Source organism: Dryobates pubescens, chromosome 12, assembly GCF_014839835.1.
Source record: "Dryobates pubescens isolate bDryPub1 chromosome 12, bDryPub1.pri, whole genome shotgun sequence".
NCBI lineage: Eukaryota > Metazoa > Chordata > Aves > Piciformes > Picidae > Dryobates > Dryobates pubescens.
This window is the reverse complement of record NC_071623.1, coordinates 2,800,417-2,812,619: the sequence shown is the minus strand read 5'-3', so window position 1 is coordinate 2,812,619 and position 12,203 is coordinate 2,800,417. Positions and strand designations below refer to the sequence as shown.

The 12,203-nt window shown below is 47.4% G+C and overlaps 1 protein-coding gene across 1 annotated transcript; it reads left to right on the top strand.

The window, feature by feature from the left end:
* The first annotated feature begins 1,126 nt into the window (after positions 1–1,126).
* On the top strand, positions 1,127–11,933 carry STYXL2 (serine/threonine/tyrosine interacting like 2). The gene is made up of 5 exons (XM_054166108.1): positions 1,127–1,246; positions 3,975–4,069; positions 4,922–5,153; positions 6,165–6,382; positions 8,843–11,933. Exons 1-5 carry the CDS (start codon positions 1,134–1,136, stop codon positions 11,680–11,682), a joined length of 3,498 nt encoding a protein of 1,165 aa, XP_054022083.1. The 5' UTR covers positions 1,127–1,133; the 3' UTR covers positions 11,683–11,933.
* Positions 11,934–12,203: the final 270 nt, after the last annotated feature.

The window sequence follows — 12,203 nt, the reverse complement described above, 5'->3', positions numbered from 1 at the left end:
CTTGCCTGGAGGATCCAGCAGGTGGAGGTTCAGCCTCACTAGCTCTGATCTCTTCTCTGGGCTCCTCCTGCAACTAGGAAATACTGGAGGATCTAGCCCACAGCAGGGAAGGAGTTAAGTGCTTGACCAGCTGCCGTCTATGAGGCACTGAATTCTTTCCCTGTGCAATCCAGCAGCCAGCGTTAGGACAACGCTATATTTAGAAAGCTGATAAAGGTGCTGACAGTTGTCCTGCCCCTTGATGTAGAAGCCACAGAGCGAGTGAGAGGGGGCAGCTGATTTTTCTCCCTTCAGTACCATTCCCTGCCAGTTTTCTGGCCCTCTTCATTGGACTTCTTTGTTGTGCCTCCAGCAGGAACCCCTGGCAGAGTCGTCCAGGCACAGAGGGTAAGTGCCCTTTCGTTGCTCCCCTGCCTCTCTGCTTGCTGCCCTGTGAGCAGCAGCTGCTCACCAGCGCTGTTGGTGAGGCTTCAGTAATTCCCCCCCACACCCACCCGGGGCCGGCTGCTGGGGCCCTTCGGAGCTGCCGCTGGCTGTCGTGGCATGGCAAGGCAGGAGTGGCTCTGGCTGTGTCTGGGGAAGCATTGGCTGCTATGTTTCATGCTCCTAATTACACGATGTCCCCCTTGCTCTCTTCCACCCAGGGCAGGCATGGCAGCCTCCCCACAAAAGATTATCAGGACAGGGTCCCAAGGCTTAAAGCACCTTCAGCCTTGAGCTTTAGCAGTGTTTCATTTGGGGGACGAGGTCTCATGTTTCTTGCCCCTGACACTCCTTTCAGTCCAGCTCTGTCTGGGTACAGCTCCTTCCAACCACTACACGCAGATAGAGTTTCTGCCCCACCACCCCTTCCTTCCTGGCCTTCCTGCATGCTTACTCACTGTCAAGAAGGGCAATGGCACTCACTGGGCAGCAGCCAGGGAGCTGCACGAGGCCTCGGGGACAGCAGGCACCCTGGCAGAGGAGCCATTGCAGCTGGCTCGTAGCAAGGGCTGCTCGCAGGGTTGTGAAAGAAATAAGTGGGATCCCCCTTGTGCTGTACCCTCCCTGCCACTGCTGGTCTCCTGGTGGACCTCCCTAAGGCACTCTCTCCTGCTCTGCTCCCCTTTCCAGAGAATCCGCTTGCAGCTGCCATGGCCAGCAGCAGAGATTCCGACAGCGAACTGGCAGTGCCGGATGAGGAGGGTGAGGGGCCAGACGTGAAGGCTGTGCAGGCCCACTATCTGCGCAGCCCCTCGCCCAGCCGGTGAGTACGCCTGCCGCAGGCGCTGCCGCGGCCGCCTGGCACCGCACCGCAGATCAGTGTGCTTTCCCTCTTCTTCCGCCGCCTCCTCTCCACACGGGCACTTGGATCAAGCCTGGAGCCCAGGGCTTCCCTCCTCTCCCTGAGGCTGGGGTTAGTGTGCCAGCAGGGAGGGAGACTGCAGAGACAGGACTCCTGCACTAATTAGTCGCTCCTGCTGAGAGTGTATGCACATACAGCGGGGATCAGCTGGAGAATGAGGCGGTGGTGTTGCTCTTCCCTCATTCTCTCATGGCTACCCCCACACTGAAACTTCTGATCTGGACGCCAGCTCTTCCCAAATTCATCCCTGTCTTTCGGTCTAAGGTCCTGTGAATTTTTTAATGTTTGTATTGGCCTTTCTCAGCCCCAGAAAGACTGAGGGTCTTTGGGTTTGGGCTTGATTCAAAAACATCTTTGGCTACAGGCTTCAGGCACTGAGCATGAGGCTGTCACAGTGCAAGGAGAAATTGAGCTACCTCAAGCTAAACAAGCATGGTTAGATGTGTTTTCTCTTAATACAAGGGAGAAATACATCTCTTTGTACCTTTCTCCTAAAGCAAAATGCTGCACAGGGCTTTCTGTACACTTTGAGGTTCCTTAGCTGAAGGCAGAGAGCAGGGATTGAGTTTGAGGCCTATGTGGCCTTCAATAAGTAGGAGGTTATGAAACGTTTCCTATTCTGTGTGGGGCACTGCAATAAAATGAAGACAGTGCTTATTTCATGCACTCGTTTAAAAAATGTTTAGGAAGGTTACTAGTAGAGCTCACACAAAGTAAAAATATGCACTGAACTTGATAAATCACTCTCCTACTACTAATCAGTCACCCCAAAAGAACAGAAGCACCTCTCCATTTTATTCCCATTCCACTTTCCTTTCCCTTTCCCACCCCCTCCCCCTTCCCCTTCTCCCTCCTCTCTTCTTTCTCCCCTCTCACTTCCACCTTCCCCTTCTCCCTTTTCCCCTTCCCCTTCCTTTCCCCCTTCTCCCTCCTCTCTTCATTCTCCCCTCTCGCTTCCACTTTCCCCTTCTCCCTTTTCCCCTTCCCCTTCCTTTCCCCCTTCTCCCTTCTTTCTCCCTTTTCACTTCCACCTTCCCCTTCTCCCTTTTCCCCTCCCTTCCCCCTTTCCTTTCTCCCTTTTTTTCTTTTCCTCTCTCCTTTTTTTCCTTGCTGTCAGTGCCAAAAGCAATGATGACAATGGCAAGGTCCTTCCCAACCAGAATGAGGCCTTTGAAGCATCCAGGCTTGGGCAGTTCTGCACCTGTGTCTTTCATGGATGCTTGGGGCAGCCACAGATAAAATGTGTTGAGACTATGGTGGCAGATTATTATGAACTGTTATCTTTGTACTGAGCTTGGAGTCAACCTTTACAGTAAAAGGAATTGAAGGGAGGGCATAGCTGCAAATTTGTGTCAGCTCCTGTAAATGAGACTGAGACTCCCCTTGCTCATCTCATAAACTCCTTTAAAGACCTAGAAAAGGATTACTTTCAGTCATGGTTGACAAGTGCTGGAACCCAACTAAATGACTTAGATGAGCCCATTAAGTGGTTTCCAATGTCTGTGGCTTCTGTTTAGATTCTGGAGAATGAAAGCAGTTTAGCTCTCCAGACACATTGCTGTACCCTGACTGCACATTAGTCACCCTCCTCCCTCTTCTGCTTTAAACAAAACCAGTGTATTGCAAGTAATGTAAGCCTGCATTACTAGATAGCTTCTGTGATGGCAGCAAACGTCCTAATGATCTGTAGCATCTCTTTGGAAGGAAATGAAAAGGATGTGCATCAGGGAAAAAGCTCTGAAAATACTTTGTTAAGATGTTCTAAATAAGAGAAGCTATCCTTGGACTGTACAGGTGGACCTAAATGGAAATACCTTTGTTTCAAGATTGTGGCCCTTTTCTGCCCCACAAAAACTTAAGTAAATCATGCTGTGTGTTGAAGAACTCCCTCCAGAGGTGTTGGTGGGTTTCATAGTTGCTTCTGACCTGCAGTTAGGCAACACTGAGTGGAGTGACTGAGCGCAGACTCATGCTATGAAGGGACCAGCGTACTGAGTGCTGAGAGGTTCATGGGCTTCAATTTTAATGCTTGCATTGCAGCTTGTGATAACTCAAAGGATGCTTGTAGGCAATGAGCTAACAGAAAAAAACCAGAAACCAACCAATCAAAACCCCCAAACAAAAAAACCCCAACCAAATAAAGCTCCCACCACGACAGTTTCCCAGCATAATCTGTTTTGAATTGCTCACTAAATTCTAGTTAGGACAATATTGATGTCTGTCCGAGTGATTGCTTCTTGGGAGACTATTCCTTGTGATCTGGGAGACTATTCCTTGTGATCTATGCCTCTCCCAGTATCAAACCAGCCACTGATCTCTACCCAAAAACTCCTCCACCAGTCCATTCTCTTACACCTTCAGCTCAATATAGCTTCTTCCCATGGGACCTGTCTGAATCCTGCAAAAACTGTACACCAAGTGCATGTCTGAAGCCTGTGATGCCATGCTGGAGAGCAGGATTGGGGTGAGGGTTGGGGGAAGAGCTGGGGCTTGCCTTCTACCACCAAAGGACCTTCACTGCTCCAGTCCCCTGCTTCTGTTTTCTGGGATGGGTGAGAAGAGCTGAAGTCCTGGGGATGGAATCTCTGTGGAGAGTATTAGCCTAATAGGCAGTGTGGTTGGTTGGCAGGTATTCAGTGATATCAGACACTGATACAGAGAGCATCCTCATGGAGCCAATCCATCTGTCATCTGCTGTGGCTGCCAAACAAATAATCAATGAAGGTAAGAGGAGGAAGGATAAAAGAACTATGTAAGTAATAGAGACTTGAGTTGCCCTTATTTTGCCTTTCTACTTCAGATATCCTAAGATGATAAAAACACCTTTATGAGAAACCTGAAACAGAGGTGAAAAACACAAATAACAATTTACAGGAAAGTCTAGTGACTTCTCTTAAGTTGTGCACAGAGTCTGTGGCAGAATAACAGACTGCAGTGGTGACTACAGTTTGATTTCTGGTTGCTCACTGCATCAAACTAGACTAGTTTCAGTTAGAAGGGACTTAAAACGATCATCTAGTCCAACTGTCTGACATCTTCAGGGCTGACCAAACATCAAAGCACATTATTAATGGCATTGTCCAAACACCTCTTAAAAACTGGCAGGCTTGGGGCACCAACCACCTTTCTAGGAAGCCTGTTGCAGAGTTTGACCCCCCTTTTGGTAAATAAGTATTTCCTGATGTCCTGTCTGTACCTCCCCTGGTGCAGCTTTGAACTATTCCCATGTGTCCTATCACTGTATCCTAAGAAGATGTCAGCCTCTCCCTCTGCACCTCCTCAGGAAGCTGTAGGGAATGACTGCATTCTTCTGGAGCTAGAATGGGTATGACCTTAACTTCCAGGGCTTGGGCCAGTATGGGTCTCTGGACTGAGAGGACAGTGCAATATGCTCTTCCCATTACTAACTACCTTGAGGCTACTGGATAAATGTGTGCATGCACACATTGCAGACAGGACAGTGTGATGTCACTGTGAAAAAAAAGCAAGTCACAAGGGTTGTCCCAGGAACAAATGCCAGCTTGTATATTTGTGTTGTTTTTACATGCCTATAGTTACAATATCAGTTTATTCCAGAACTGAAGACAAAGGACACCAAGGTAGAGTCAGTGTGTCCCGGGATGTTAGAGTCTGCACAGCAGCTGATGGTGGAAGACCTGTACAACCGAGTTAAGGAAAAGATTGATGACACCAGCTTGTTTAACACGCCATGTGTGATGGACTTGCAGAGGGCACTTGTGAAGGACAGGTTGGAGACCCCCAGGGATGCTGTGGATGAAGTCTGGCCTAATGTCTTCATAGCAGAAAAGTGAGTGTCAGCTTTTGTCACCTAGTTGCACAAGATTCCCAGTGAAGGGTCGGATGGAACCACTGAAGGCACAATATGTGTTACGTGCATCTGGCTCACAAAGATCTCTGCATGCTGAAAAGGAAGTACTTCTTCAATAGAATGAACAGCTTTCCTATGGTTGTTTGATGCTTTGACAGGAGAGGGAAAGGAAAATGAGCCCAAATTACACTGTTCTGGACTTTGCCCTGAAACTGGGACTGAGTTTTTGTAATGCAAAACGGAGTTTAAAAAGAAATGCTGTAGCAAATACCAAGTGGAAAGGATTAGGGCTTTTGTACAATGGCTCAGCTGTCTCAGACACTGGTGCAGGTGACCAGACAGAATTAGCTGAGGATATAGTGTAAAGCATCAATTACAGAGTGATAGAACAGAACAGAATAGAATAGAATAGAATAGAATGGGATAGGATAGAATAGAATAGAATAGAATAGAATAGAATAGAATAGAATAGAATAGAATAGAATAGAATAGAATAGAATAGAATAGAATTAACCAGGTTGGAAAAGACCTTTGAGATCATCAAGGCCAACCTATCACCCAACACCATGTAATCAACTAAACCATGGCACCAAGTGCCTCATCCAGGCTCTTAAACACTTCCAGTGATGGTGACTCCACCACCTCCCTGGGCAGCACATTCCAATGGCCAATCTCTCTTTCTGTGATGGAAATGGAGAAATAAGTAAACAGCCTAAACCTGGAGTGGGGAGGATAAGTTTAAAATTAAGCTGGAGAGAAAACTCAGTATGCAGCTCTACTGGTGAGTGTAGGTTTCTCATTTTCTTTTCCCAGTGAGTATTGGAAAGAAATACCTATAGGCCTCTGAAAGGACATTAAAGTCTGAGTGGAGCGGTATGCTGGATGAGTAATGCAGCCTGGGAGCTCTGTAGGCCTTGCAGCAAACAGCCTATTTCCTCCCCAAAATAGGAACACTGATATCTAACATCCTTTTTTCTTTCTGTTCTGAAGAAGTGTTGCAGTGAACAAAAGCCGTTTGAAGAGACTGGGGATCACGCACGTCCTGAACGCAGCTCACGGCACAGGAGTATACACAGGACCTGACTTCTACAATGGTCTGAACATCCAGTACCTGGGCATTGAAGTGGATGACTTTCCGGACATGGACATCTCCAAACACTTCCGCCCAGCTGCAGAGTTCCTCGATGAAGCACTGCTGACGTACAGGGGTAAGAGGAGAAGACTGCAGGTGGTTCTAGAAAGCCTTGGGAATTAATGGTTACTCTGATAAGCAGCAGATGCCACATTCCTAACTGGGTAGAAGGCAGATACTTTGAGCTCTGCATCCAGTCACGGTGAACTCTTCTTGCCCAATTCTGCCATGCCTCATTCAAAACAGGAGCAGGCAAACTAGTGAGAAGAGGCAGCCCAGCGGCCCCTGCTACAAGCCCCATGTCCTCAGACTCAAACTGCCTGTGAGCCACTTCTCTCTGCTGCTTTCCAAGTACCCTACTACTGCAAAAGAGGTGAAGCCCTGCTCCAATAAAGAGATGTTTTAAGTATGGATATTATATGTCCTGGTTTGAGGCCAGGCAGGTCCTCTCCTGCCCTTGAGAGGGGCAAAAGAGTGACACTGACACAAATGGATTGCAGAAGTGATGGAAAGTTTAAATGGAAAAGCAGTAAGTGTTGTAAGAAGCTACAAAGCACAGTGACAAAAGAATCCCAAAGCATACAGAGTCCCCTCCAGCACACCCAAAGCCTCCCAGCACTTCCTTTCTCCCCACCTGAGGGTATACCCAACCCCCCCGGGGCTCTTTCTTCCCCCCCTCCCCCGCTAGGCTGGGCTTAGGCTGGGCAGGTCTGAGGCTGCCCCTCCCCCTTCTCCTCCTGGCATTAGGCCTAGCCAGGACTAAGAGGCCTTGAGATACTCCCCCAGTGTTACCTAATGGGGAGCATCTCCCACGGGAGCAGAGAGGGAAGAAAGAGGAAGGGAAAGACTTTGCAGCTGGATTTATAGGGCACAGGATATTATGGGTATGAAATACACAGCTTCCTGTGTCTACCTCCTGGGCTGGACCCTTGGGACAGTGGAGATGAAGCTTGTGTGGCAGGAACAGGAGGCACCCAGCCTGAGCTGCCACTATAGATATATTTCAGTACACTGTGGGTTTCGTTTTGCCAGGATGCTTAGTACAAAAGAACTGGCTGATTTAGTAGAACAATGCAAACAGCTGTGTTGAGCCCCTGGATGGCTACACTTGGGCTACTGTATAATTTGCTGGGCTGGCAGCTGTTGTTCTGCAGACCTCCAGTGCATACTGGTCATTTTGTTTCAGCTTCAATAGGCAGTTAGAAATATCTTTGTGGAATTCAATATGAACATGACCACCACAATCAGTGATACCACTGATATTCTTCAAATGTATGCACTCAGTGCATTGAACTTTTGTGGAGAGGCAAGTTACTTACCTTCTACCCCAGCAGAAGCTACAGGAAGAAAAGTGAGAAGTTGTTTTTTTTAACAGATGAACTGATTTTAATAGCTCCACAACAACATCACAACATCACTCTACCCATCTGTGCTCTTCTCTTGCAACTCCTATTGCTACCCTTGGCACAGTACAGATGCTTACTGCTGCTGGCATTTGTCATCCCTTCAAGTCACTAACCCGGCACAAATGACAGCCCAGAAGAGAAGTAGTAGTTTTCCACTGGGTTAGAGAGCTGAACTGGCTCATAAAGGGCCCAGGTTAGTACCAGAGGCAGAGGAGCCTTCAAAGAAAACAGAGGAATGAGATCTCCCCCTTTTGGTGAGCTGCTAAATATGCTTTACTGGCTGCTAAAACACTTGGAAGGCAGCTGAGACTTGATAGTAAGAAAGGTGTAAAAGACATTTTGGGATTGTAGGAATACCTTTTACATTGGGTAAATACTGGCAGCAGCACCAGCAGTTACAAAGGTGGCGACTATACTGGCTTCATTAAGTTGCACTGCAAACAGCTTGATTAAACTTGGATTTATCTCACACAGTCATTTCAGTTATTTGCAAGCTAGCAAAACCTCATTTGGTCTCTTTTCATAGTGAAAAGCTTTTCTTTAGCTGTAATTTGCTATAAAAGTGACTTTCAGAAACAATTATTGTGTGCTAAACCTGCAAGAGATGGGTTCTGTGTAAATCCTGCCATGAAATAATGGAGATCCTCAGCGTTGATTCTAGCTCTTGCAGTTGCTGTTTACAGAACAGTGAGTCCCACTAGTGAAGCAGCTGTGCATCAATTTGTCAGTCGAAATCAGCTCTCCTCTGCTAGCTGCTCGGTTCTGCTGTTCTGAGATACGCTGTGACTCCAGCCAGTCTGTGTGTCACTGTTTGTGCGTGCCTTGCGACACAGCAGATCTGGATTCTGGCAGAAATGAAATCAAATTAACGCAAAATTGTGTAAGTCCTACAGTGTGCCTTGTGAAAAATTCAGTTATCACAGTATCACAGTATAACTAAGGTGGGAAGAGACCCCAGCTCCCTCAGCCTCTCCTCACAGGGCTGTGCTCAAGGCCTCTCCCCAGCCTTGTTGCCCTTCTAATTCTTCTAATTCCTAACATTATTCAGAGACTGCTTTTGTGCTACCTGCCAGAGGAACCTCTCTCTGTTGTTTGAAATAGCTAATTTCTTTTGTATCCAATCTCTGTAGGCAAAATCCTTGTCAGCAGTGAAATGGGCATCAGTCGCTCGGCTGTGCTGGTGGCTGCTTACCTGATGATCTACCACCATATGACCATTCTGGAGGCCCTGATGACTCTGAGAAAGAAGCGTGCCATTTACCCCAACGATGGCTTTCTCAAGCAGCTACGAGAGCTCAACGAGCAGCTGTTGGAGGAGCGAGAGTTGGAACATACTGGAGATGATGAAGTCACTCCTAGTCAGAGTCCTGTTGTCCATGCAGGGCCTTCTTCCCAGCTGTCTGGAGCTGGTGACTCAGAAAGCATTACAGGAGCCAAAGCCCACTCCATCACAGCAGAAGAGGAGGACGCTGGCAGCCTGCTGGGTAGTTTTAGAAGCTCTTCATCAGTGGGAAAAAGTAGCTGGGTTTCCAAACACTCCACCCTTATCAGTGAGGAGGAAGAGGAGCAGTTGTATGAGGAATGGAGGAAGAAAGAAGGCCTGCCTGCAAAGGAAACAGGAGTTAACCACAGAAGAGTATCTCCAAAGATTCTGGATCAGGAAGGAGAACAATCTGAGGAGGATGTGGAACAGAGGATCCATGACTGGCAGCGCAGAAATGAGAAATATCAAATGGAGGGGCCACCCAGGGAGGATGATTCAGATTCCAGCATGGGAGGAAGACCTTACCCATCAGGTGAATTCAGTGATGTTGAGAGTGTGAGCAGTTTTGAGATCCGAACCCTGAAAAAACAGCTGGAAGCCAGTAGCTTTAGCAGGATGAGGAGGAGCCGTGCAGGCTCTGTGTCTTCAGAGAGCACTTGGGACATGTGGAACCAGAGGCTTCTGGAGATTGAGAAGGAAGCAGCTCAGAGGTATCATTCTAAGAATAAAAATTGTGGGGAGAGACAATCCCCAGAAGCAGGAAGAAAGGAGAGGGATGTGGATGAGGAGAGCGTGTTTTCGGACAGTAGCTCCTTTTACAATTTCTGCCAGAAGAACAAAGACAAACTGACTCCTCTAGAAAGGTGGAAGGTCAAAAGGATCCAGTTTGGCTTTCACAAAAAAGATCTGGAATCATCATCATCTTCTGCACCATCTCCAGCGGAAGATGGCAGCCAGGCAGGTGGGGAAGGGACAGAAGGGAAGAGTTTGTCAGATATTAACCTGACTGCTTACCAGGCTTGGAAAATGAAGCGGCAGAAGAAGGTGGGCACTGAAAGCAAGGAGGAATTTATGGAGTTTGCCAAAACTGAGGATTCTGCTTCAGCTAAAAAGAAGCAGAGACGTGCAGAGCTCCTTGAACGTTCAAAGAAAATCTTAGAAGAGAGCCAGTCCATGTGCAGCTGGGAGACAGACAGCACTGTGAGTGGGAGCATCCCGCTCTCAGCTTTCTGGGCCTCAGCCCCCTCGGCAGGCGGTGCCGAGGATGCAGCTTCTTCACTGAGCATGCAGACGAATCATTCATCTTTATCACAGCCCAGGAGCAGCATGGGGGAAATGCCGCCTCAGATGCCAAATATACCACTTCCCACTCTCCCAGTTGGCCCAGGTGATACAATATCCATGGCAAGTATTCAGAACTGGATTGCCAATGTGGTCAGTGAAACCATTGCCCAAAAGCAAAATGAGATCATGATGCTGTCCCGTCCGTCATCTGCAATGGGCTCCAGTGTAATGTCAGGAGACCCTGGCAGGCGTGTAGATGATGACAAGGTTTCTCTTCTCAGTGCTCAGAGTGGCTCATCTCTTGCCTCCTCTCAGCTTCGCCGGCAGGACGTGCACAAGATCGAGTCTCAATCTGTCCTGTCTTGCAACAGCGCAATGAGCACAAGGACAGAAAGGACTAGCTCGAACGCGAAGATAACACAGACAAGCAAGCCGCTGCACAGCCTCTTTGCTGATGAGGTTGACCTGAAGAAACTCAGGAGGAAGGAGAGGGAGATGCAAATGGAAATGAGAGAGAAAATGACAGATTATCAAGTTGAAAAGGTGATCAGCGACAATAAGCGCAGCACTTTATTTAAGAAAAAGGTGACCAAAGGGGAGGAAAACGAACTCGAAGATGACAGTGAGGGTACCACAAACAGCCCCAGGCGCCCCTTGCAAGGGGATCTTGACAGAACTGAAGCAATTTTTGACCTGCCCACTCAGCCTGCAAGCACAGGTGCGCTGAAGTCAGACACAGAGACTGATATTACCAGGTGGCTCAGTGGCCTGAAAGCGGAAAGAGAACCGCTGTTGTATTATGAACAAAGTGAGCAGGCTAGGGAGAAATATAGTAGATCATCCAAAGTTAGAGAGGTGGATTCTGAAACATCCAGTTACAGATTCTCCAGAACCCAGAGAGAAGAGCTAGACAGGTGCTCTTCCTATGAGTCAAAAGGAGATTCACTGAGAACCATGTCAAGATTTTCCTCTGCTTCTGCAAAAGAGGACAAAAAGATGTATAAGTTCACAAGGTCAAGGGTTAGTGAGACAACAAGTTCCAGAGAAAAGAGCCCAGAGATGAATGTTTTCAGCCAAACACCTGAACCATCCTTTGACTCTGATTCCCATGAAACAGCTACACGGAGTCGAGTTAGATCTCACCATGTGGAGGCATGTGAGGAGGAGGCCAGGTCAGACGTGTCAGAATTTGGAGCTAAGAGGAAGTTCACCCAGAGCTTTTCAAAGTCTGAAGAGGATGGAAAGAAGGAGGCAAAAGTGGAGCAAAGTGAAGAAAGATTTGCATCTAGACAGCTCTTTCAGTACAGGCGAAGCATGCGTAAAGAAGCGGAAGAAGAGCAGGATGACGATGCCATTATCGCTGCTTGGAGAAGCCGACTAGAAGAAACCACGGAAAAGCTTCGGCGGAGAAGGGAAGAGTGACCAAGATCAGATTATAGGAACACAAGCAGAGCCACAGAGTTCCTGAATCACTCATCATTATATTTCTGATAATCCTTTGTGGTTTGCAGGGCATTTCCTGCAGATAGTTCTTTTCTTAATCAAAAGCGATAAAGGGAAGAGGTCAAGTTTTGGAAGTGTTTGTGGTTTGTCAGAAAGAAGATGCTAGTATTAAATGATCAATGTATGTAGGAACACAATGTTAGAAGTCATTAGGAGCCAGATGATGTTTCAGCAGCAAAGGCACGTAATGGTGGCACTTCAATTCAAAAGACCAATCACATCCCATCTTGGTTATTTCAATTTTGTAGTCTCATTAAAGACTGGACATATTTTTTTCTGGGATCTTTTTGATCATAAATGGAAGAAGCCAACTGCCTTCTCTAAGAACTTGAAGAATGTGCTTCTTCTAATCAGTTGTACTTTATACCACTGAGAAGATATTGCCAGGTAGGCTTCATTTTCTGCACAAGTCTTACAAATGTCTACAGAACTAAGAGAGT

Excerpts from the sequence above, each read along its gene's own strand:
- STYXL2 (XM_054166108.1), top strand. The coding sequence starts at position 1,134 with ATGGCCAGCAGCAGAGATTCCGACAGCGAACTGGCAGTGCCGGATGAG. Across the intron at positions 4,070-4,921 it reads CAAACAAATAATCAATGAAG|AACTGAAGACAAAGGACACC; the intron begins GTAAGAGGAGGA and ends AGTTTATTCCAG. Across the intron at positions 5,154-6,164 it reads AATGTCTTCATAGCAGAAAA|AAGTGTTGCAGTGAACAAAA; the intron begins GTGAGTGTCAGC and ends TCTGTTCTGAAG.